The sequence below is a fragment of the Homalodisca vitripennis genome, chromosome 3, assembly GCF_021130785.1.
Source record: "Homalodisca vitripennis isolate AUS2020 chromosome 3, UT_GWSS_2.1, whole genome shotgun sequence".
Lineage (NCBI taxonomy): Eukaryota > Metazoa > Arthropoda > Insecta > Hemiptera > Cicadellidae > Homalodisca > Homalodisca vitripennis.
In genome coordinates, this window is record NC_060209.1 from 59,846,541 (window position 1) to 59,872,246 (window position 25,706).

At 34.5% G+C, this 25,706-nt stretch overlaps 2 protein-coding genes across 3 annotated transcripts in view; both read left to right on the forward strand.

Annotated features, from left to right (window-relative positions):
* LOC124356966 (vesicular glutamate transporter 2-like) overlaps positions 1-11,037 on the forward strand; it is a 28,750-nt gene extending 17,713 nt beyond the window's left edge. For both annotated transcript variants that reach the window (XM_046808307.1, XM_046808306.1), the window contains exons 5-10: positions 229-371; positions 2,548-2,668; positions 3,702-3,835; positions 5,173-5,315; positions 9,382-9,502; positions 10,812-11,037. In XM_046808307.1, coding sequence (XP_046664263.1) covers positions 229-371; positions 2,548-2,668; positions 3,702-3,835; positions 5,173-5,315; positions 9,382-9,502; positions 10,812-11,003 — 854 coding nt within the window. In that variant the 3' untranslated portion in view covers positions 11,004-11,037. The remainder of the gene's footprint in view (positions 1-228; positions 372-2,547; positions 2,669-3,701; positions 3,836-5,172; positions 5,316-9,381; positions 9,503-10,811) is intronic.
* A 3,209-nt stretch (positions 11,038-14,246) lies between these two features.
* The window catches only part of LOC124356969 (vesicular glutamate transporter 1-like), a 32,932-nt gene continuing 21,472 nt past the window's right edge, over positions 14,247-25,706 (forward strand). The window contains exons 1-4 of the mRNA XM_046808309.1: positions 14,247-14,524; positions 19,893-20,047; positions 22,012-22,245; positions 22,667-22,841. Of these exons, the coding sequence (XP_046664265.1) occupies positions 14,491-14,524; positions 19,893-20,047; positions 22,012-22,245; positions 22,667-22,841 (598 nt within the window). The 5' untranslated portion in view covers positions 14,247-14,490. The remainder of the gene's footprint in view (positions 14,525-19,892; positions 20,048-22,011; positions 22,246-22,666; positions 22,842-25,706) is intronic.

The following is a 25,706-nucleotide window of genomic DNA, read 5'->3' on the forward strand; positions in this document are numbered from 1 at the left end:
GAGGGAACTACGTATTCGAAAGTTCATCAGAGTGAAACAATATTTTACTTATATCACGTCATCAAAATTTAAATTATATTACGTCACAACCTTACAAAATATGGACCAGATTGAACTTACCATATTTTTTAGTGTGTAGAGCACCCTTACATTTGCATTCTAAAACACTGGAATTATTTTTAAAATTGATTTTAGTATTTATTTAAGTATAATGTTTAATGTTTGTAGGGGTAATCGGATTAATATGGTGTGCTGTTTGGTGGACTGTGGTGAAGGACAAACCGGAAGACGATCCTCATATCTCTCCTGAGGAACTAAAGTTCCTGAAAGAGTCTCTTGGTGGTGGACCGAACGACACTGCTGCTAAACACGTAGGTAATAGTATAATTTCTTAATATGTGAACCGGCTCTTAAATTGTTGGTATTATCATCTAATGAATTTAATGTTACTTAGAATATTTTATTTTGAATTTGATTAATTAATCTCAAACTTTTTGTCATAATGGAACGCATGAAATAATGGAAGCCGGTATAAAATTTCCATTTTGTAGTGTTTGCAACATAAAGTTGGAACCAGCAAGTTCAACTTAGAACGAGAACACAGATACTTACAAAGTCCTCTTCAGAAGATTTTGCACCTAAGTTTATTGCTGTCTCTTTTTAAAAGTTATAATATTATCCAATGTTGTAAACACAAAATATTCTGCCGTACCTACCAACCTGCATGCCCCTTATAGTGAAACCAGCAGGACTTTAGCTACAACAAGGTTCTGGTGAGATGAAAAGTTGGCAGCAAATTGATGGCATTATTCAATCGTCGCTAGAATGCAGTTTATTAAACAAGCAGAGTAAGACTTGACATTTTAAGGTGGCAAGCGCAATGAGCCAATCAGAAAGATTAGCCGTGCGACAAACGTAGCCTTGCACCTGAAGCTCCTAATGCTGCAAACTAGTACTGGAATACACTGATATACAGTAGTATCGAATTACTCGAGAGAACGTAAAGAATGAAGACAGACAGACGGTCGGATTGCTCTTTGGTCCTTTGATCCCAAAATTAATAATGCACTTCTGTGGACCAAAGTGGACCTATATACTAAGTCTTCAGGAGCTTTCCGTCAAGGGTCATCCCGAATACGGACATAAGGACAGACAGACAAACTGGCCTTCGCAGTTATCGAACCTATGTACTAAGATTAAAGTTGTATGACATTTGCAATAGGTTTAGTAACAGTAGACTTAGTTTTATTATTTAGAATAAGATTTCTCGCTATATTTAAAATAGTACAGGGCATTCTAAGGTAAAACCAGTTATCTGATTTAGTGTACCTTGGACATATCGTACCATGTGTCGACCACACCGTTTCTCTCATTGGTGGGACTCCCTCGACGCCAGATCCGGTCAGTGTACCGACGGAGTCGATCTGAGCATGACATTTTCCGGTAGCGGTAGATCGGCAAAGGTTTCGCCCTTTGTCTTCTCGTACGTAATAAGAGTCTCGCCTTGGAACTTGCCGCGTTATGAAGAAGCAGAAGCGGTCTTATTTACTCTCTACCAAGGTGCGTGGTTATTAAACCCTCTGTGTATATATCATTGGCTGTAGCAGTGCGACTTAACTATCGTCTCATGATGAGCGATATCTCAACAAACTCTCCGTTTCCTCGTTGGCTGTAATAGTGCCGTTGCCTTGAGTCCCGATTCCCTTTGTGGCCACAGTTCCAGTACTAGTTCCGTTTTGAACTTTGTCTCGTGTGCGATAGACATATGAATTCCTTCCAAACTTGCGTCCTTCCCCGACCCCAGTGACTTGTTAGTGACAAGAGAAAAGTGTCGTAAGTGGTGGTTCTTCCGTGGACCCCGCTCCAGCTCTGGAGACCCTGAACGAGATGGAAGTGCCCTCTCTCCCTCCCAGATTCTATCATGCGTTTGTCATATATGAAGCTAGAACAACGTCGGTGATTTGGCATCATTCCATGAACCCTTCTATTCTAACCTTATCCAGTAAGGTCTATCTTATTATACTACCCGGAAAAAAGAAATGAATCACAAATCTTTAGCACTCAAAGTACTCAAATGGCAAAAGAGCAGTCCATCCGTTTGTCTGTTTGTGCGATAAAGATTTGTAAATTGTTATATAGTTTCCTCTTGGTCTAAGAAAATATCCTATTGCTTTTGGATTGTAAAGGTCACAGGGCAGTTCGTACATATGTCTGTCCGTCTATGCGATACTCACTCGTTGTCGGATCATTTAATATCCCATTAAATTGGTTTATTTTTTTAAACGCTTAGTAAATTGTTTATATTCATATTGAAGTTTAGATGTTTTTAAGATGGGGTCAATTTGTTTATCATCCATCCCCGAAACTGAATGCTTCCAAATCATTGAAGTATGACCCTTTAGGTCCAGTGGGTCGAAGCCACCGAGCATAGAGTGTATATGTGTATATGTAACATGTATATCTAGTAAATGTGTTTGTAATAACCTAATTTTAAAATCAATTTAAAAACCTATTTGCAGGAAATTGATCACGTATTGACTGTTACAGGTCACGTATCCTTGGGCAAAGTTTCTCACGTCGATGCCCGTATGGTCCATCGTAGTAGCCCACTTCTGCGAGAACTGGGGCTTCTACACTCTGCTCACTCAGCTTCCCACATTCATGAAAGGTACTAACTTTATTAATGACTGTATTTAGTTAATGAACCTTCTGTTACTACAATGAAGTAGAAACATTTAGTTTCAAAGATAGATATTACAAAAAATAGGATCTTCAACGAAGATTGGTTTAGTGTTCTCATGAAACGGTTAATGTATAATACAAAAAAACCCCATAGATGAATTGAAATCTATTTGCTCAAGAATTATTCCGATTGGATTTATACAGGTATATGTACAATTCTACCTATAAAAGCTATAAGGTTATGATGATACGATTTATGGCCTTTAAATATTTTTATATCATTAACTTTCGAGCCTTGGAGATAAGTGGGTGTTTATAAACTTATGTTATTAATGCAATGAAGACATCTGAAGATAACTTACATTGCCTAATGCAGCCAAATTTAGCTTATGGTCTGAGATTATGGGGCGGCTGTTCGAGATACAAATTTAATAGAGTGTTTAGAATGTTAATAACCCCAAAAAATATAAATTTCGATTAGAACACTTCCTAGTGTCTAGGGAATTTTACTCAGATGACGAGTTTGCGATGGGCCACTGGGGTTGTAAGTAAAAGTAAGTAAATATGTCTTATTTTACCAGGCGAACCACAAACAATGGACGGGCAGGCGGGCTGCTTGCAAGGACAGGATCGCTCAGCGATCATCCATCCAAGCAGAAACCACGTTCCACGTTACTTGATCCGTTTATTTTGCGAAGCAACCGTTGTAGTCTTCAGTAACAATTACAAAATAATTTTTTCTAACTCCCCTTTTGATTTCAAAAGAAATTCGGCCACAATCGAGAAACCGACAACAGGTGTCACGTATCCAAAGTGTAATTATAATTTGATATTTATCTATTATTTACTTAAAATTAAATTGTGTTAGTTATTAGATTAGGACTTTTATTTGTATATGACGATTGCAATAAAGAATATTATTATTAATAGTACTTTAATGAGCATGCAATTTATGAATAGTGAGTGTTTGCAGGTGACATATTAATGACTTATAGAGATGACATAAAATGTGATTACAGACACACTCAACTTCCAGTTGGAGAAAGCCGGATTTATGTCATCTCTGCCATACTTGGTGATGGCTATCATCATGCAGTTCGCTGGAACATTGGCTGACTGGTTGAGGAATACGGAAGTGCTCACCACCACACAAGTAAGCTGGAACATATGTACCAAGAGTGTTTCTTTTGTAAGGATACTAATTACATAGAAATTTAAAAACGCTAATTTTTTAATTATGTCGTGCAGACAGTCATGATAATGCTGTTTACTATGAGAAATTGTAAAGCCTCGTCCACGTTTGTGGACTGTATGGATACTGATATTTGTAAGAGAGAAGTCAGCAAACTTGGCACAGTGCTGTTTTTCTGAATTGGATATTTTTATAGAAATATTGTTCCACCTAAAAGCATGTTACTTATGTCTACACGAGTCAACGTGTTTGTCAAGTTGGTGGCTGAAGAAAACGTGACTTTGGCTTGTGGTTAACTTACCGAGAGAGAGGCATTCGTAGTTTCTTCTTACCTCAGTTTGGAGGTTTCAGAAGCTTTACTGAGATAATACTTACAGATTCTAAGATTGTATTGACTTTTGTATAGCCCAAGGCAGAAAATATACATTTAAAAAAGTACATTATTACAAAGAACAAATATTACTTGACATACTGGGGAAATTACATGTTATTATGAGGATCGCTTCTTTTTTCTGCCTCCCAGCACCCACATTAGTTTATGTGGAACTCATATTAATTAAAGTAAAGTAAATTAAACATAATATTTAGACATAACTTAATAGTGTTATGTAAGAATTTTTGTGCTATCTAATACAACGTATCTAGTACTACGAAATTTGTTACCTGAGTTTTATTCGTCCTCTAAAAGATACATTATATACGAAAATGTTGCCAAATTTACAAATGCAGAATTGAGGCAGGAAGGCTTTAATCCCCTATTGTGTTATTAATTTAGTTGGGAAACAGGTAAGGTTGTATTTTTTTCTCCAGAAACACGCAAACTTTTGATCAAACCGTTTGAAAAGAGCTAGACACAGCTTGCAGACTGCTCCGGAAACGTCTGAAAACATCTCCACACAGATACGATTTACTTGTGTTGTGCTGTTTGTGTAGACGAAATTTGTGTGACCGGATCATTAGAACCTCGGTCGCCTTAACTTAGCTTCTCAACTTTTATTGTAATCCATCTTAAATCAAAATGTGTATTTGAATAAGCCTGGCAGAAACCTTTGGATTCTAAACGTTTGACTAAGGATTTTAATGTTATGTTGAATTTAAATTTCAAAATAATTGTTGGGAGTTTAGTCTATTTTAATCTTAAGCATATAGATTCAAATATTGTATGCTTTAAATTTACCAATACGATCTGTTTTATAAAACGAAAATGCGTGCCTTATAGGTTAGTGGACAAATATTCCTAAAACTCCCTGTTTAAACTTTTATTGCTCAGACTACATAACGCAGTACTTTTGTTTCAGGTGCGGAAAGTTTTTAATTGTGGAGCATTCATAAGCCAGACCATCTTCATGTTCCTGGCAGGACACTTACACACAGCTAACGGCGTGATATTGTGTCTGGTCATGGCTGTTGGGCTGGGAGCGTTTGCTTGGCCTGCATTCAGGTAATGAGCTATTGTTTAGTTGTATACAATTCTGTGGCGAAAAGTCCAAGTGCTGCCTATCACCCGTCTAAAGTGCAATAAACTATAAGTACTAACCTCGTACCTATGTCTCCATCATATAGATGACGAAGTTACGATTAACTCGTATTTCACATTAAGATAGGCTTTTAAAATACTTAGTCCAAGAGCCGATAGCCAATTTGCGTTTTATAGGCAAACAAGAAGGCGTTGGGCTCTTGTGGGTTCAACTCCAAACTTTTCTGGGATTGCTATCAAGTCGTTTCTTCCCTTGGTACTCGTAGAATCAACAATGTGACTGTTTGTTGGGTTCCTGGTGATGGGAGGATCTCTGATAACAAAAGAACTTGAACGCAGTGTTAACACGACTTGGCCTCAACCGTTCTTTGGTATTTCTAGAGTGAATCCTTTGGGGCTGTGACGAAATTGGTTCACGTGGAACATGAGAGAAGGTGGAGGCTGCATCTGAATCTGAGAATGAGCAGAATGGTCCTACAGTCGCCTTCTCTCAGGTTGACGTCTAACCTTCTCTTCTTAAGTAGATCGGTGTCTGCTAGGGTTATGGGTATAGTTACGGGACATGTTTACTTGAGAAAGCATCTTCACAGATTCGGTATTCTTCGGGAGGATCTGCTCTGTAGAATGTGTGACGAACAAGAGAAAACTGCTGAACTTCTGCTCTTTAACTGTCCTGCAATAGTAAGGGAGCGCTACGCAATCTGGTAGTCTTGAAGAGTGTGGCGAATTGTTTTCCAGGAGAGCCTGATCATTTGTTTTTGGCGATTTGTAGGACTGCTGAAATCGTAGACAGTTTGGCCTCCTGGTGTACTTCCTAGATGCACAAAGGCCTTGAGGCTTAAGTCCATGGCAATAGGCCGCCCCTTAGAAAAAGAAGTAGTAAAGAATTTGATTTTAACAGAAATCAATAGATAAAGTTCCCCGAAGAAAAAAATCAATCGTCAGCTACAGTTGAGTGATGGGATCGAAAAGAGAGAGTATCAAAAGGGTTCATTTGAACAAATAGTATATATTTATATGATAACTTTTGTAAAATAATATTTTTCTTATCATTACCAACTTAGCATATATTTAGAGATTAGTTACCCCGTAAAACTTAATTTAGATTTAATCCATCTAGACACAACGAAAAACTAACAACATATTTTTAAGAGTACTTTCATTTGAACTAATATTTATTTAGGCATAGCAATAAAACTTAATTTTTAGACTTGATCAACAAGTTGTTATAATATCTCTTTATTGGTTAACAAACTTCCCCAGCAGTCAGTAAAGACGTCAACTGGCTGCTCCCAAGGTGGATGACGGCTCCTCATCACAGATCAGGAAAGCAAAATTCAATTCCTAATATACTAGTAGAGCCAGATGTCTGTTGATTACCGAAAAGTCTACTAAAAACCCTCAGATTTCCGTTGAACTAACTGCTGCAAACTGCTCCACTGTTCATACTTACGGCCAACTCAAATTACGTATCCATCTAGGCTAGCGCCGAGACTTCACCCGGAGTTATTTTTTTAGTAGACGTAAGACTGCCTATAATTGGCTCTGACTTCATACCATCTTTAAGTCTCCTACCTGACTGTAACATTCAACGACAACAAAACAGATAATTCTGATTCAGGTTGATCTACAGCCTGTGCTATGACCAGCGTTAAAGCACTAACCGAACAGACCTTTGATTTCCGCATACCCTTTGATTTCCAAATCTGATTTTCCTGCAGGAGCTTCTCGTCTAATCTCTTCTGTAATTGGATAACCAGCCTAACACTTAACTATAGTCTAGTATAAATAACAAATCTTAATTATTTTCAAAGGATTAAATATTAAAATAGCCTATAAAATACATTACGTAAAGCGTAGAGACCGCAAAGTCAGCAATGATAAAAACACGTTAAGTATCAACTCCACTATCTCTCACACTATCACTAAAACATGCCCCTATTATTATAACTCAACTAATGAAGGCAGTTTGCAATAGGTCTGTCAATCACTAATGGCCATCCACTGACTACTGGGCGATAATAAATAACGATCGTCAAGGGCAGGGCGTAGCCATTCAGGTACGGGGAAGGAGTTTTATTGGGTTCTTTTATACGGAATTCTTAAAATCATGAAATATTTCCAATTTTATGGCAACGTAAAAAACTAATGTACGAGTGTTATAAAAATAAATTTTAGATGATACAATAAATTGTTAAAAATAATGGAAACCATGCACATAGTAAGACGTTGGATGTAATTTTACAAACAGATGGTTTTTATGAAGTAAAATCCATTATCAAATAAAAGGATACATACAATCCCTTTTAGATGAAACTCATAACTCTAGTATTTTAAACCATTCAATACAACAAAGAAACAAGAACGCTCTTGCTAACTCTAAATAAGTTTCTGACTATAATACTACAATAGTATCTAGAACATAGTTTTTAAGAGGAGTTTGTCTGGTTATTGAGTTTATTAAATTCAAGAGTTGAGCACATATATTCGACAGTAAAAACACGCAAAAATCCAAGAGCATTATGAAAACTACAGTATGGATGCCTATAATAGAAATGATAATAGTAATAACCTCACTGTTCGCTTTCCTATATCTTAGAAGTTATTAAAAATAAGTATATCAATATCTATACTATTATATAAAAATATAATGGTGCCTGTTTGTGTAGGCGTATGTGAGTACTGCACCAATAATAAGGAAATTTTACATGCACATTCTTAGGGTACGAATATAGGCCTACTCTTGTTTCGTAAATCTTTCCGGGCTACGCCCCATTAGTCTCTAAAGTAACGAAAAATCCCATCTTGGTCTTTAAAGTTGCGGAATATTAATTGAAAGAACCCCTTGTTCTGTATAATTATTATTTTATGACAGTACAACCACTATTCTGAATGCATTTACATTTATAGTGTGAAAACATACAGTAAGCTTGATAGTAATAACAATTAATTCTTATTTCAACCTTTTATGAAACCGCGCTGTTGAGCACAGAGTAAGAAAATATCCAGATACAAATAGGAAGTTTTAATAAAAATATACTTTTAAGTGTAAATTTTAGCAAATATTAAGTATCCATTACTTGTTCAGTACTTCAATGCAGATATCAAAGACAAAGTACTATTTTTACTATACTTATTTTATTTTTTCCATGTTAGTTGTCTTTTGACAGAAGTAGCCTTCTCATACCTGTTCATGCATGTATATTTTCTTTATTAGGAAAACAAGGCAAAATCGACTATGAGACAAAAAATACTAAGACCGTAGTAACTTAAAATGGCCATAAATATACACTTTAGGACATATTTTCTTAATCGTAGTAACAAGTCACACTAAACATTAGAGTCATAAATGTAACTCTTGAAGCAGAAGTGCTCATACACTTTCAAAGCCTACAAGATTGCGTACAAAGCCGCCGTGGGTAACTGCTGGATTAATATATTTCAGTTTAGATTCATTTCAAGGGTTCGCTTTATACATCGACATATTTAACTTAGGCAGGAGTTTCGCCTCCCCGTGTACTTAGCTACGGTTGCTTGAATCGCTTTAGTCCGATCTGAGATCAAGATCAGCACTGATATATTGTGTGGGTCCAAATGTCTCTTTTCTGGTCATCATGACCTGGGAAACCTATTATTTATGTTTATTGTTACATAATGTATAACATGTCGCTTTCCGGACATGAATGTTCTCCGCTGTGGACCGATAGCAATCCTACCGCGCTACCCGACGTCTAGTCACGTTTAACCTGTTTTTTCACCACAGATTTAAAATTTGTATATACAATTGTACAGAACAATTGAATGTTGAATTATATTGGATTTAAAAAATTTAGTTTTGTAATTTAGTAGAACGTACAGTTAGGTCCAAAGAATGTCTCAGTTAAACACAAACTAAACGTTCAGAAATAACCAAATAAATTACAACAATGTTTAATAATAATTAAAATGACTGTCAACTTTCGTAGATATTATATATTTGACCACGGCACGGGTGTTATTTTTCACACAGTTAATATGTTGTTTGTTTCAGCGTAAACCACCTGGACATAGCGCCTCAATATGCCAGTGTACTGATGGGCCTGTCCAACACATTTGCAAGCATTCCAGGCATTGTGAGTCCTATTCTCACTGGCTACATCGTCACAGATAAGGTTAGTTGTCTTCCCTCTCATATCTTTTCACACAACTAACTAATAGTATTGGTTTTTTGTCAGGCATGCATTATTGTAAAACGTGTAAGACAGTTTGTATATAAGGTTAGTGTAGGCCTACTCGACATATCGGACCAAATAACAAAAGCGTGAATTCGATAAATATATGAGCGATGATAACACAGTATATGTCATATACAATTTTAAGTTTTGAAATTAAAATATTCTGGGTACACGAATCGCCTGACAGGATACGGAATATCCTGTGACAGCGGAAGACAATTACAAAACTAAACATGCCAATAGAGTTTCAAGTAAAGAAGTAATTATATTAATTCCATGTTATTATTTTAGTATACAAAAAGGAACGTAAGAAATAATCAGGAAAACATTAAATTCTATGTTTATAGTTTTTGTATTGACGATGGATTTGAATGATAATAGGATTTCGGACATTTGCATCGTTATGTGTTACAAAATGTATAATGTAACGTTTCTAGGATTGAAATATATTCTCTATCAGGTGAGAAAATAGTTATTGCATAAAAAAACAAAGAAAAAGAAGAGAAAGAAAATGGGCCAAATCGACCGTTGGTCTTATTTGATCATTGATTGATTCAGCCAGTCTTGGTATAGCTCTGCTTCCCCAACTCGGCCATTTAAGCGTATATGTATTAGTAGCAGTTTTTGTATAACATCTTAAACCGAAGATATCCATCTTAAAAAATGAGTAAAGTTCAACGAGTCAACCTCGTTTCATCCTGTCTTCTAAGTATAAAATTAGGCGATTCCAAAGTGATTTCTCATAATTAGTCCTATAAGCAAAATAATCTGAAATAATAATGGTGATATATTATTATATTACGTGCATCGATACTGCCTGTGTTACTGATTATATATCTAGAGAATGTTCTCATGGCTTGCAGGATATTCATAATAAAATGTTACATATAAGGATTTTTTTAAAGAAAACGTTCATCAGAAGAACTCATTAGAGGCTTGTTCTTTTGATGATAAAGATAAAAGAGATTATTCTCGTGTGTGGACTTACTGAAAACACTCATTATCTTCATCCAAAATGAGCAGCTTTTCAGACTCCACAGGATGAAGCGGATATCACAATTTAGACTAAACACCCTCACAATTTTCTTTTATTCACTTTCCTTTAACTGCCTTGATATTGATTTTTGTTCCGTGTTTACTAACTCGTATTAAATTTTTTCGTTATCTATTTAGAATAATTTCTTTCGTAGATTTTTTGATTCTTAAAATATTTATCTTATAATGTAATGTGTTATATATCATGTAGAGTGCGGAGCAGTGGCAGGTCGTGTTCTACGTAGCCAGCACCATCTATCTCCTGGGTGCACTTTTCTACGGGATATTCGCTTCAGGGGAGAGACAACCCTGGGCCATAGAAGAATCTGCACCACAGACGACAACATTTCAGAAGCCCGATCACGCTTATGATAACAAAGCTATGTCTGACGATCCTGTATGATACATTATAATTAAACGTTTGTTTCTGTTTGTTACTGCGTTTTAATTTCAATTCTTGTACAGCAATAAAGTGTAGAATTGCTGCTTCGGAACCTTGCTGGATATTTTAGAAGTTGGTTTTTTTAGGAGCAAGATGCCGGATAGGGCAGGGGGTGCATGGTATAGTTCATGCGTGGTTCAGATCATATATCCGTGATCGTAAACAGTTGTATGTATTGGTAGCTTTGAAAATTCGATTACAATTTTATATAGCGTGCCGCAGGGATCTGTTTTGGGCCTAATTTTATTTTTAATTCCCTTAACTTTTTGTTGAATACATTTTTTTTATCTCTTACAATTTTCAAGATACTGCATACATGTAAATCCAATGAAAATAAATTATAATATTTCAGTTGGCGCAAAACCTACGTACATCTTTAGACTGAGCTGGAAGAACTATTTCTCTGACACTTACACAAGTTACACATTTTTCAAGTTATAGGGAAAATTGGGTTAATAAGACTGAAGTGATAGCAACACACATTATTTCATTCAAAACTGTTGTATTTTAAAGAAATGTATAACGAAAAGCAACTCGAAAACAAAGGACTTTTCCGAAAACATAAAATATAGTTAGTAAACTAAAATCTTTTCGTTACATTATATAGTAATATTGAGTTCAAAGTGATTATTAAAATTAAATTTACCGTTTGAAGACTCATATTGAATGTTGATTCTCTGAAATATGATCATACAAAATTATAAGTATATTTTGTTCTTCAATCTTAATAAAACACGTTCAAAACTAGATACTTTTAGGTAACTAAATCTAAATATCACTTTTAGTTTTTATACAACATCATCGTTATTTTGATTAAGAGTATTTGATCATTTTAAAACGGGCATTACTTTAAAACTAAACAAACTTGTGTTTATGTTTGCAACCAAATGCCAGGCCTTATTACGACGAATATCTACGCATAATAAAACCGTACGGGTTTAAGCATGCATGTGGGCATGGGTTGTGATTAGGAACTCACAATCCGTGTGTGTTTAATTAGGAAATTAAACACGCACACACAGGTAGATGATAAAGTAAGCAAGACATGTTTATATGTTTTACTATACCTGAAGTAAATCGTCTAAAATATTCTGCAAAGGATCCTAATCACCGGGACAAGATGGCATCGCTGATACTGCATTGTGCCATACATAGACTCTAAAAATACCTTAAACATAAACAGAGCCCCTCCTTTTTGAACAGTTAAGAACTTTCAAATGCCCAAAAGGATTTGCATTTAGAGGTAACTAAAAACTTTAAATATGATGATACCAGTGTAATACTTTAAATAAAAGTCGTGATAAAATTAATACATAAGTTATGTCTTAATCGATTAGAATACAGTTAAAATGTCTTATTCAAACATACATACTGTGCTCCTTGCTTTTTGAGGAGGATGAAAAAACTTTATTTGTAACTCGTTAGACAGTTCATTTTAAAGATAATAAATGGAAGGGTGTAGTTGGTCCTTCTAACACAGTATGCAATTAAATTTGTAATTATTCCTTTGTTCAAACTGTACCCATTTTGGAATGAATTGTCAGAAATGTGGTTCCTTTGTTCGTTGGGTTTGTCCCATAAGTTTACCATTAGAGACATTACTATATGGGCCATTATATTATAAATGTTTGAATAAACCTTCCACCCAAATTTTTAAAGAGAATAGGGTAGTTTTGAAATCCATCAGAAGCGTCTTTAGTTGATGATGTTCCATATCCTTAAAATATTGTAAATTTAACCGTTGGAAAGCTAAGGTGCGTACCTTTTAGAGTTACCCGGTAACATATAACGATATCGTAAAAATACATTTAGGATGTTAAAACCGATCGGTTTCTAACAACTAATATTTTTGTTATAAATTACACAAATTACAAACAAATTAAACTCAAATACAGTTTGATTAATGTAATACATAAATATAAACAAAAAAATCATCCGTTTTTTTGGTTTATATTCATTTATTACATTAGAGTGTTTAACGTAAGAAAAGGGTTATTGCATAAACAAACGGAGGGACAGGAATTTGATTTTTTGACCCAAAATGGTTCTTCCTTGAACATAGAAAAATCCATTTAACAAACTTCAAGTTTTTATAGAATATTTCTATCAAAAGGTATACTAAAGACGAATAGATGGACAAACATAGTTCATATATATTTCAAACTTTTTTGTTTTAAAGTGTATATAACTCACGCAAATTTCAAAAAATGAAAACTTTTAGTTATTTGTAGTATGAAAAATAATATTTTTAATGAAACATTTACTTTAAGAAATCTAAGGGGCTGTGATTTAAGTTTATGGATTTAATAGTACAACTGGGGCTTTTGAAAATGAAATTTAAGATTTTTATGACATAACCATTTTAAATTTCATAATGTTATACATAGTAATATGAAATTATTATTATTAAATTTAAATTACTGTACTTTTAAAATTCATCGTATATCCTAAAATTATTTATAACAGAGATTTAGCTATAATTGTTATATTATAATATTAAATACATTAAAAATTTTTTAATTTCACAACATAGAATACTGTACAAAAATTAAATAATTCAACATAATACTTTGGTGTTTTAAGGTGTTTCTAGAGTTTTTTTTTATTTCTTTGAAAATATTAAATGGATTTGATTTAAAATTGAAATACGTAGTCAATATCCTCGACACGTAAATGATTGATCAACTTGATAATGCCATAAATCATTCAATCATTCTTAGTTCAAAACATATTTGAAAAATGGACAGTTTCCAGCAATTTATAATAAGGTGGATTTAAATTTTAATAAAATTTAAAAATCAATCTAGAGACAAACAATGTTATATTATTCCTTTCAAAACGTCTCCTATTATATTGATCAACGTGCGAAATAGTGTTAAATAGGTACAATAGGTATATTTAAGAATCTCTCATGTCTGAAAATATGTCTGAAGATGGAGTAATGAAGGTCACGGAGAAAATTCTAATTTAAAATTGATTAGAATAATCAGCCTATAAAATTAAGTATGACAGATGCAGAACATTACACAGGCGTAATGCTAATTAGGTGGAGACACACTGAGTTTGTTTACAAAAAAATTCGCAATGGTGCAATTTAGAAATGATACAGGCTGGGTTCACTGCAGTTCTAGTGAGTGATAGCTAATGAAACGGTTGCGTCAGGACAGCCGGCTCCGTGTGGAATACCGACACGTTGGAATACAGTAGAGCTACAACTACGGTAGAGTGCAGTGTACCACTACAGTAGTTGCCGCTCACGGGCCTGCGTCATGTGAGTTAGTAACACACTACAGTGATTGCTTTTATTGCTTTGGGTTTTCTTGGATTTGTTCTTTAAAAGCGTAAAAATAGATCCTTACTAAATAGAAGTTTTTTCATATAAAACGTTTTACAGGCCACATATAAATAAGTGAACCTTTTTAAAATTTTACAAAATACCGGTTATAAAATGTTTAATATATGGAAATTTTTCAGCAGCAAAGGTAAGAAAGTGAATTAAAATAATAATTTACATTGTAAAATTAATTTAACTATACTGCTTAATGTCTAGAAATAAACAGTGTAAATATTCCAAGAATTGTTTCAATACTTTTGTATACAGTAGACAAATTTTAATTTCAGATTACAACATCAATGATTAGTGATCATCAGTTATTAAAGTATGATGTAGTCGGGTCATACTTCCAACAATTTACGTTTTTCTAGTCCCTTGGCTTGAACACCAAAAATATGGCTGTAAAAAGCACCCATGAACCTCGAAACCTGTATTAGAGTTTTTTTTTTAATAGTATAGACTCTTTAATACACAAAATATTAAACTTTGAGAAATCGCCTGCAGGATTATGAATAAAAAATTACTAGAGTCGAGCTACTTGGAACGTACACGCGTATTTCCTATAATTATGTTGTTATGAAATCGGAGCATCCAAACCTCCCAATAACAATCGGGATTTGTATAGAAATAAATTTAAGTTGTATGTCACGTGGTGCATGTAAAGGTGAAATGTTGTAAAAAATACATTAAATTCGCTAAGCATAACCCCAAATTAAATAATTCATAAATGTTCTCAAATAATACTTTCAAAAACTATATAGAAGAATACAATATTTAAAAATGTAACATTTACTAGCCCAAACATAACTGTATTATAAATAATATTAATAACCCTATCGTGATTATATCAACATAAAAACAATATTAAACCGCTTACACGTTTACCCCCTTATTTTAGCCATCGAGTTATGGGCGGTTTCTTATTTTAACCATATAATAAATACACATCCAAACTTTTTAAATATTTTTAAAGACTATTCGGGAAGAAATCTTATGTTCTTCATTAATTTTATACTGTAAAAGTATATGCTAAAAAAGAACTATAAAGAGTTTTATGCGTACTAATACATTTGACAAAACATTCGCAAAACCCTACGCTCAAAAATAAGATCGTATAAGTGCGTGGGGTTTAACCTTGTGGGGAAAATATCAAGGTTGTCTCACTACAGCCGGTTCCTAGTAGCCGGCATTCTAGAATATTATTTCCAAAAATGTCGTAGCCCACCATATTACAACTATACAACACATCTAAACATTTAAGCGCATAAATAGTTTTAATAATTTATGGTTTCTAAATACATCATTTTTACATATTTGGGCTAGATACCTAGTTAAAAATGCATGAATGTTAAAACTTACAATTTAAGATAATAGTCTATTTATGAAAATAAATGAGAAAAAATTATGAAACTTAACTCATATGGTTATAAATTCGTCCATTTGGCTATGGAGGAATTTGGATAGAAGATGGAAGTTTCACGTTGGCGCCAGGATTGCAATTTCTCCCAATGATCGTGCGAAACTTGAGACATTTTTAAGGATTTAACTAACGGTTCGTTAGCCTGCTTAACATGGAGCAAAATTACCGAATAGGTCAAAGTTCATTGGACTTATTGGATTAACGATCCACTTGAAAATAACACATTCTCCGAAAAAATAACGCAACATTTGTTTACAATGAGTTAAACATCATGAAACTAACTAAGCTTGGTTGGTATTGTCATATATCATACTTGTATTTCTCAAACACTGGACCACACTCATCATGAAATCGTACAAGATGCAAAAAATTTCACAGTCGTACAATTTTCAAAAATTCTAAGAAACGGATAGTTTTGTGTAAGTTGCTAATAAATGCCAGGGTAGAATCTTTGCACATGTGCAAGATATCGCCTCCATGAAACTATTTTTATACTCGTATGCAGCTGGCAAACAAACGTTAACATAAACAACCTTAGCTGGATTTGGTTGGAGTTGGTCAGTAAGTACGATACTTATCGTATTAAACCATATCGCTGCTGTGTAACTGTATTATCCAAATCTTCTTTATAAAGCTCCATCTTGAAACCTTATGAACATCTTAAGACATATATAGAAAATAAGTTGTTGTAATGATGAGGTAGAAGTAAACCTTACCGCCAAAAATGTAATCATCAGTTTTCTGATCATAACCTCAGTGACAGATTTGTAATGATAAAATGGAAAATGGAGAATTTAGAGACGTAAATAGTGGGTAATATCAGACTACGTTAATCTCGTAATACACAAAAAATCGTAAATCGGGATCAACTCCTGTGAACTTTCGACCTATTCGGTGAGAGGAAGGCTCTTTATATAACTAACAACAATTCGATTTTTTTAAGGATTTTGGCCTACAATGGTGCATACTAAAAAATTTCTAGGGAATTACAAAACGCTGGGCAGGGAAATGTGGACGGGGACTTTTATTAAAACTTTAATATGAAATTTAGTGATATAGAAATTACTTTGTGACATATTTCAATTAAAGGTTCAATATCTATAGCATATGACTGGGCTGTTTGTAATTCAAATAAAAAATGCAAAATTTAACATCCACTTAAACTTCCACTGTTCTGCATTATGACGAAATAAATGTTTGTACTCGTAATTACTATGGTATTCGATTTTTTTCTCGATTATGTTGGTTATCTCATACTCATAAACTTATATTGCTTGTAGTATAAAAATCTGCTGTATTTTCAGAATTTGCTTAAACTATTATATTTAATTGTGTTTTCTAGTAGATAATAATTCCAATTACTGGCATATCCTGTATTACATTAAAAAAGTGTTCAGTTCCGATCTTATCGCTCTTCCTTGAATATTAAGTTTTAATAACTATTTACGGTTTCCTTTAGGCACGAGAGTGTTGTTTACACGTTTCTATATTGTATAGTTTCATCAAATTTGACATTAAGTTTTATTTAGCTATCTTGACTGTACATGCTACAAATTCAACCATTACAAATAAAGCTTTCATATTGTTTACTGCGAATAAACTAATTATTCTGGAAGAGAACACTGCAATGTATTGACAGAATGTAGTTTCCACGGTTTTAATAGTTTTTTTTACGAAGGAAGTACGTCAGCTTGACACTGAAGTGAGCTGAAGTAAAACAAAGTGGACTAACAAAAATGTGGATACACACCTCTGAGTGGATGAGAGCGTTTACTAAGAATATTTCTGAAAACTTGTACCCATCTAATACAGGGATATCGGAGCAAAACGCACAAAATACTTTTATATTACATATTGTGTGGTTAAGATTATCGCCCTAATAATAGTATATTGAAAATTTGGATGGAAGATGGAAAATTATCTTGCTAGGATTGTAATTTATCTAAATGATCATGTCAAACTTATTTAACGATTTAATTAACGGTTCTTTAGCGTGTTTAACATGAAGCAAAATTGCCAAATAGCTCAAAGCTCACTGGGTCTATTGAATTACCAATCCTCGTAAAATTAACTAATTGTCCAAAAAACTAACACAAATCTATTCTTATGCATCACTATACGTCAGTTGCTACTCTCTGAGCATTTGTATCTGTAATTACACAATATCTGTACCTGCAAAGTTCAGTTATACCAATATCCAATATTAGTATAAAAACTAAACCGACTCCGCCAAAAATCGGTAAAATGTAAGTAACATAAATAATTTATAAAAATAACCAATACATTTTGTTCTGAGTAAATCATGACTCTTTGCGGATGGTTACGAAAAGAAAGCCGACACCACAAAATTTTAGAAGACATCACCGAATTTTAACTAAAAGAAAAGGCATGGAGGTGAATAAAAATAATTTGATGTAATTTTAAGGCCTTGATATTTAACAGTTAAAATATAGAATTTAGTTAAAATACGGATTATATATTTAATGCTGATATTGAATTACTTCACTGGCAAGGCATATTATAAAGATGTATTAACGATTCATATAACATATGGTACAATATATTATACAGAATAGTATAATAGTGTTCACTACTCAGCAGAATATACAACAATAAATGTTAACCGTATCAATATGGGATCTTTGTGACGCAGCTGTCGATTTTCCACCATAGTATTCCCATTATAATTAATTAACTAGCTGTTACCCACATCTTCGAACGAAAATTTCGAAATCGTATTCCCTAGTAAAAGTAATATAATTTAGCTGTATGAATTTTGTAGGTATACATACACCAGTTGCATATTATTTCAGTACTCATGGCTAGGAGGAGCAGAATTTAAGAGACTGATTCTTACATCAGGTTTTGCATTCGCATGAGCATTTCTGGTTCAAATTAATAAGATTCCCTCCGACCAAGAAAATATAAATAAAAAGTTTTCGAAAATCTAATTCGATCACAAAGGGTTAACTTTATTCCTCTAATCATATAATTCCTCTCAAAAATATAAAGTGCCATAGTTTGTCTTGTAGTACCGATGAAAACAAAACATAAACGTGGTACATACGTAGGCATGAGTAGCCTATTTCGGTTAAAGGGTGCTTACTATGAGCCACATTTGAGTTTTTATTATTGCCTCGATCAGTAAAAAAGTTCAATAAGTTTCGGAAACCTACACCGAGCATAAAACCATTGACTCCCGGTCGAATATAATTTCAATTTACACACACACACACACACACACACACACACACACACACACACACACACACACACACACACACACACACACACACACACACCACACACACACACACACACACACACACACACACACACACATATATATATATATTATATATATATTGATAAGATATATATATATATATATATATATATATATAATATATTATATATATATATATATCTTTTCTTCACCGAGACAAACAGGGAAACTCTCTTACGGTATTGCATATTGATAATAATATTATTTATTATTACTCAGAAATCTAATTATCTATAAAACTCTTCACGTTTTGCACGATAAACATTGTAGAAAGAGCGAAGGGATTAAGGATTCAATGACAAAAGGATGTAGAATGTAAACGCATTTAGTTCAGGATACGGGTGGACACATGGGAAAGTATGCAAGCCAGTTCACTGGAGTGTGTTCCTCATCAGTAAAACCTGAGGAACCTTGAAGAGCCAGGAACACTCGGTATCCTAAAACAAAAGTTCAGAATACACAATCTGAGACGAGGAATTCTGCAGAAATTACGTAATGATGGACTTCTGACCAGGTTTTGGAAAACCATTCATTTCATTTCACAGCTCAGTTAGCTTTCCCTACCATGATATTTAGGATAGTATCAAAGTCTCCTAGTATCTTAGTCTCTTAGTAAGGATAAAACTTTCACCTGTCAGAATACTGCAGTGTACCAATAGTCGAGGGAATACCATAGAAGATGCTAGAACCCCCTACCAACAAATCGTTTAATAATATAACCTCCGGATAGCTTACGGATAAGAACATAAATTAAAGAAATAATCAAAACTATTTCTTGATTTTCTAACGATCTATCTTTTGTGTCCGTAGGATGGATGTTCTGGAAGAGAAGGCGTCACTTGGTGACCTTTCTCGCATTCTTGGGATTCTTCAATATCTACACCCTAAGGGTGACACTGAACGTGGCTGTGGTCGCAATGACATCTTTCTATCCCGTCGCTTTAGATAATGGAACAGTTGTACAAGTGAGTAAACCACAAGTAGAGCCTAGTGTTTGTAGGATGGATGTTCTGGAAGAGAAGGCGTCACTTGGTGACTTTCCTAGCATTCTTGGGATTCTTCAATATCTACACCCTAAGGGTGACACTGAACGTGGCTGTGGTCGCAATGACATCTTTCTATCCCGTCGCTTTAGATAATGGAACAGTTGTTCAAGTGAGTAAACCACAAGTAGAGCCTAGTGTTTGTAGGATGGATGTTCTGGAAGAGAAGGCGTCACTTGGTGACTTTCCTAGCATTCTTGGGATTCTTCAATATCTACACCCTAAGGGTGACACTGAACGTGGCTGTGGTCGCAATGACATCTTTATATCCCGTCGCTTTAGATAATGGAACAGTTGTACAAGTGAGTAAACCACAATTAGAGCCTAGTGTTTGTAGGATGGATGTTCTGGAGAAGAAGGTGACACCTGGCAACCTTCCTTGTTTTCTTGGGATTCAATATATACATGCTAAGGGTGACACAGAACGTGGCTGTGGTCGTCATGAACTCCTTTTCTACTTTCACCTTAGATAATGGAACTTTTGTAGAAGTGAGTAGAAACCTCAAGTAAAGCTTAGTGTTCGTAGGATGGATGTTCTGGAGGAGAAGGTGGCACCTGATGACCTTCCTTGTTTTCCTAGGATTCTTCAATATCTACATACTAAGGGTGACACTAAACGTGGCTGTGGCCGTCATGAACTCCTTTTGTCCCATCACTTTAGATAATGGAACGGTTGTACAAGTGAGTAAAAACCACAAATAAAGCTTAGTGTTCGTAGCATGGATATTCTGGAGGAGAATGCGGCACATGGTGACCTTCCTTGTGTTCCTGGAATTCTTTAATATAAGGGTGACCCTGAACGTGGGTGTGTACTCCATAACTCCAATCCCTTCCCTTTCCCAAGCTTTTTATAGTTATTCAAGTGAATAAACCACAAATAGAACCAAGATAACCGGAGTCTCGACGTGACTTTGTCTATTCTCTTTTTAAACCAGTTCGAATTTGACTTCAAAAGATGAAACGCGGAGGCTTTCATTTGTAGCATATACATGAGAAAGATATCATAATTTGTCATCACAAAAAACATATTTCTAATTCTCAACTCTACAAAGAAAGAAATATTTTTTTTTCTTATTTCATTATAACATACGGTATGTTGAAACATTGTTTACAAACTAAAAAATCTGCAGTTGAATTGCGATTAAAAATCAACATATTAAAAAAAGTTTTGTTTCGTAATACAGCATTGTGCATTATGCCTAGTCCATATTTTAAAAGATGACTATATTGAGGAACATGCATGAAACGGCTTAAGATAGCAAAGATAATTATCTCACCGCCTGTTTCCCGAGCGGAATGCAATTTATAGTGATAATTGGATATGAGTACGGGTGTATTAGTTCGTGGACATGAGCGTGGATCGTTAGTTTCTAGAAATCTTTTAGTGAAACATTCTCATACAGTATTTAATAACTAAAGGCTGAAGTAAGAACATCTCATTGGCTTATGCCTTTGCATGAATATGTAATCTATGCCGCGCGTAAGCGTGATCTTCAATCCGAGTTCTCCGTGATATTTATTTTCGCTTAAATTTGGTAAACCATTTACTTAGTATATATCCGTTTGGAACATTATCCTGACTTTTAATAAACTACGTGTTGTCACACACTCACTATCAAATATACTGTAAATAGAAATAAATGGGCAAATAAAATGTACTCCCAAGAAAAGGAGTACGCCCAACAAAAACTTTATTTCGAGTAGGATGGACTATCTCATTTCGGCTTGATAGTCGAATGTGATAGCCACACTAATAATGTTTTAGTATTTTGCACATACTTCTCATAAATACACCCTAATTAATTTTTCAACGTATATATGTATATTTATGAAGTTGAGACTTAGTATCAGTAAAAACTATAATTAAATATTATTTACTTTTCCAGATTCAAGACTTTAACTGGGACTCGAAAACAAGAGCAGTTGTTTTAAGCTCCTTCTTCTGGGGGTACGTTTGCACTCAAATCCTGGGCGGGTGGCTGGGTGCCCGCTTGGGTGGCAGCAGAGTGTTCGGGTTTGGGATCTTCGTGACAGCATTGCTTACAGTGTTCAGTCCCCCTCTGGCCCGGGTGAACGTGTATCTCCTGGTGGCCACTAGAGTCGTCCAGGGTTTTTTTGAGGTATGGAAACAAGTTCTAGTAGTAGAAATCGTATTTGCAGTGAAAAGGATTTAAATTCGTTATTAAAAGTCATCAATGCTTATACTTATACTTTATACATTGCTTACACTCCACATCTTGTACTTTCCTAACACAAAATTCAATATTTAAAAAAGTAAGATCAAAATTCTCACTTTAATCGAATTAAAATGTAACATTGTTTATTAAGGAAATGACGCGGTATAAACATTTGCTATAGTTCAGAGTCTGTATGTCTATAGAGATGGAACAAAACTATTCAATTATAGTCTAGTACAGTAAAATGTATAATAATGCAAATGTATAATAAATGCATAATAATGCATTTTACTGTACTTATAACAATAGTAGCACTTTGCTTTTCGTAAACTGTGTTAAATCACTCATATTATTGTACATGTAGGGAGGAACGTACCCTTGTCTACAAGCCTTGTGGGCGCGATGGGCTCCACCCCAAGAACGGACTCTCATGGTGGGGGTGGCTTTCTCCGGCGTACCCGTGGGTACAGTGCTCGGCCTGCAAATTACTGGGCTCATTGGTTCCTATCTGGGTTGGTCTGCAATGTTCTACTTCACAGGTAGATAAAGATGTTTGGCCGTAGAACACTAAGTCTGCAAGGTTCTGTCGACCTGAGAGGGCATGTCATGGCTTAGTTCCAGATATGAACATTAATGATCCTGTCAACAGTTCATTACTGTACTGAGTAAACCAGCTAACTAATATTAAAGCTCTCTTATCTTATTATACAGGGCGTTCCAAATTGATGCACAAGGAAGAGATCTAGTAAACTACAAGAGATGCATCAAAGATTAAATAACAAATTTGTGCTCAATAACAAGACCAACAAATCAATGTCAGGGAGACCGAAATCCCTATATACGCCATGTTAATTTACGTTCACTAATATTGCGTTTTCTCAGGAACCAATTAAGATATACTATTGAACGTTTTTCAACTATTCACATTTATTTAATTTTAACAGCCCCTACCAATTTGAAAAATAAATCTGATCAAATAAAAAATATGATTTTTTCTTATCAAAGATATTATTCAAACGTTAAAATAATAATAAATAATGTTTAAAGCACATGCTACTTCACTAAATAAGTCCAAAGTGGTAAGTGTTGTTTATTATGCTATTATACATAAGTGGTAAACATTTCAGGGCAATGTGTAAGGCGGTTATTGAGAAATGACTAATTTTGTTTATAAATTGCCTTCTTTTAGGAAAAAAGAGAAATAAGAGTAGAAAGCGCAAACATTTTATTTAATTCAAAAATCAAAACATTCCTGCTTCATATTGTGGTTCTTCTTGCTTCCCCACATCTCTCTTTTTCTTCTTAGGTGTAATGATGTTCGAGATAGTACCAAAAATCAAGCTCAGATCAGGTAGCGGTCGTTAAATGTTTATGTTTGTCATATGCACTTCTATATTTATCTACTTACGTATATACCCTAATAAAAATTTTAGATAGGGATTGAGTTGCCTTATTCTCGACGAAATCGCTTCCTTTCGGGAGGCAGAAAACAAGAATATACTGTTATAATGACATGTGATTTTCATAGTAAGTCAAACTAAGTCTATTATTTTAGATAATGTACTTTTTTAGGTCTCAGGTAGGTAATATTCTTCCAAAAGTAGTGGTCTGCGGATAATACCAAAGTACCGGTCCTGGTTTCAGTTTGCCTTTCTATTTATTTTTGTAATTTTTAAATTTTATAATGAACAATCTTACAAGACCAGTGAACAGGAGGTGTTGGGCTCGAAACATTTGTTACCTAATTAAAAGAAAGTAGATTTTTACTGAGTCAAAAATATTTATGGTGTGTATATGCATTTGACCATACATAAGTTTGAGAATACTTAACCTCTCCTATCACACTATAAAAATTATATAGCGTTCTTAATGTTAACATCGTATTAAAGGAAAGTACTCTCAATTAAACCAACAAAACAAGCTCTGCGTTGCTACTCAGTTTAAAAAATGGTACACAATTGCCTCGCCCACAAAAATTACCAATTTATAAAGCCTACGATGGAGGGTCAGTATTTAATAAAGATACCGTAAGTAAAAGCATCCTCATTAACCATCACAAGAAGGAGAACTGTGAGTTAGTAAAATTGAGTTTACACGTACATTTTAGGATGAAATTTAGGGCATTCCTTCAGTATTATCCTAAAACACATGAAAAGTAGAATTTTATCTTTAAGTTGAGTTTATGCAATTGTTACACCGAGTTTGTCCTCTATTTTTAAAGACAAATATTTCGCCGGTTGTAATATTTGAGTTGGGACATCCCTTTCCGGGAGGATTCTCTCAAGACTTTAACTCTGTACCTAACTACACTATATGCAGGAGCGGTTGGTATTTACAAACAGTAGCTGAAATACATAACAAATTCCATTGTTACTGAGTTACACTATGTTATGATTACGCAGGAGCGGTTGGTCTGGCGTGGATTTTTGCCTTTTGGCTCACTGTGAAGGACGATCCACAAAAGTAAACATATTTTCAAAACAGGAGCTAAAATATACCAGATATTCCATTGTTACTGTGTTTCACTATGTTATGATCACGCAGGAGCGGTTGGTCTGGCATGGGTTTTCGCCTTTTGGCTCACTTTGAAGGACGATCCACAAAAGTAAACATATTTTCAAAACAGGAGCTAAAATAAGTCAGAGATTCCATTGCTAATGAGTTTCACTACGTTATGATTACCCAGGAGCGGTTGGTCTGGAATGGATTTTCGTCTTTTGGCTCACTGTGAAGGACGATCCACAAAAGTAAACATATTTTCCAAACAGGAGCTAAAATATACCAGATATTCCACTGTTACTGTGTTTCACTATGTTATGATCACGCAGGAGCGGTTGGTCTGGCATGGATTTTCGCCTTTTGGCTCACTGTGTAGGACGATCCAGAAAAGTAAACATATTTTCCAAACTGGAGCTAAAATATACCAGATATTCCACTGTTACTGTGTTTCACTATGTTATGTTTACGCAGGAGCGGTTGGTCTGGCGGAGGGTTTTCTGCCTTTTGGCTCACTGTGAAGGACGATCCACAAAAGGACCCGCACATCTCTGAACAGGAGCTAAAATACATAAGATATTCCACTATTATTGAGTTGCACTATGCAATGATTACGTAGGAGCGGTTGGTCTGGAGTGGATTTTTGCCTTTTGGCTCACTGTGTAGGACGATCCAGAAAAGTAAACATATTTTCCAAACTGGAGCTAAAATATACCAGATATTCCACTGTTACTGTGTTTCACTATGTTATGTTTACGCAGGAGCGGTTGGTCTGGAGTGGATTTTTGCCTTTTGGCTCACTGTGTAGGACGATCCAGAAAAGTAAACATATTTTCCAAACTGGAGCTAAAATATACCAGATATTCCACTGTTACTGTGTTTCACTATGCAATGTTTACGCAGGAGCG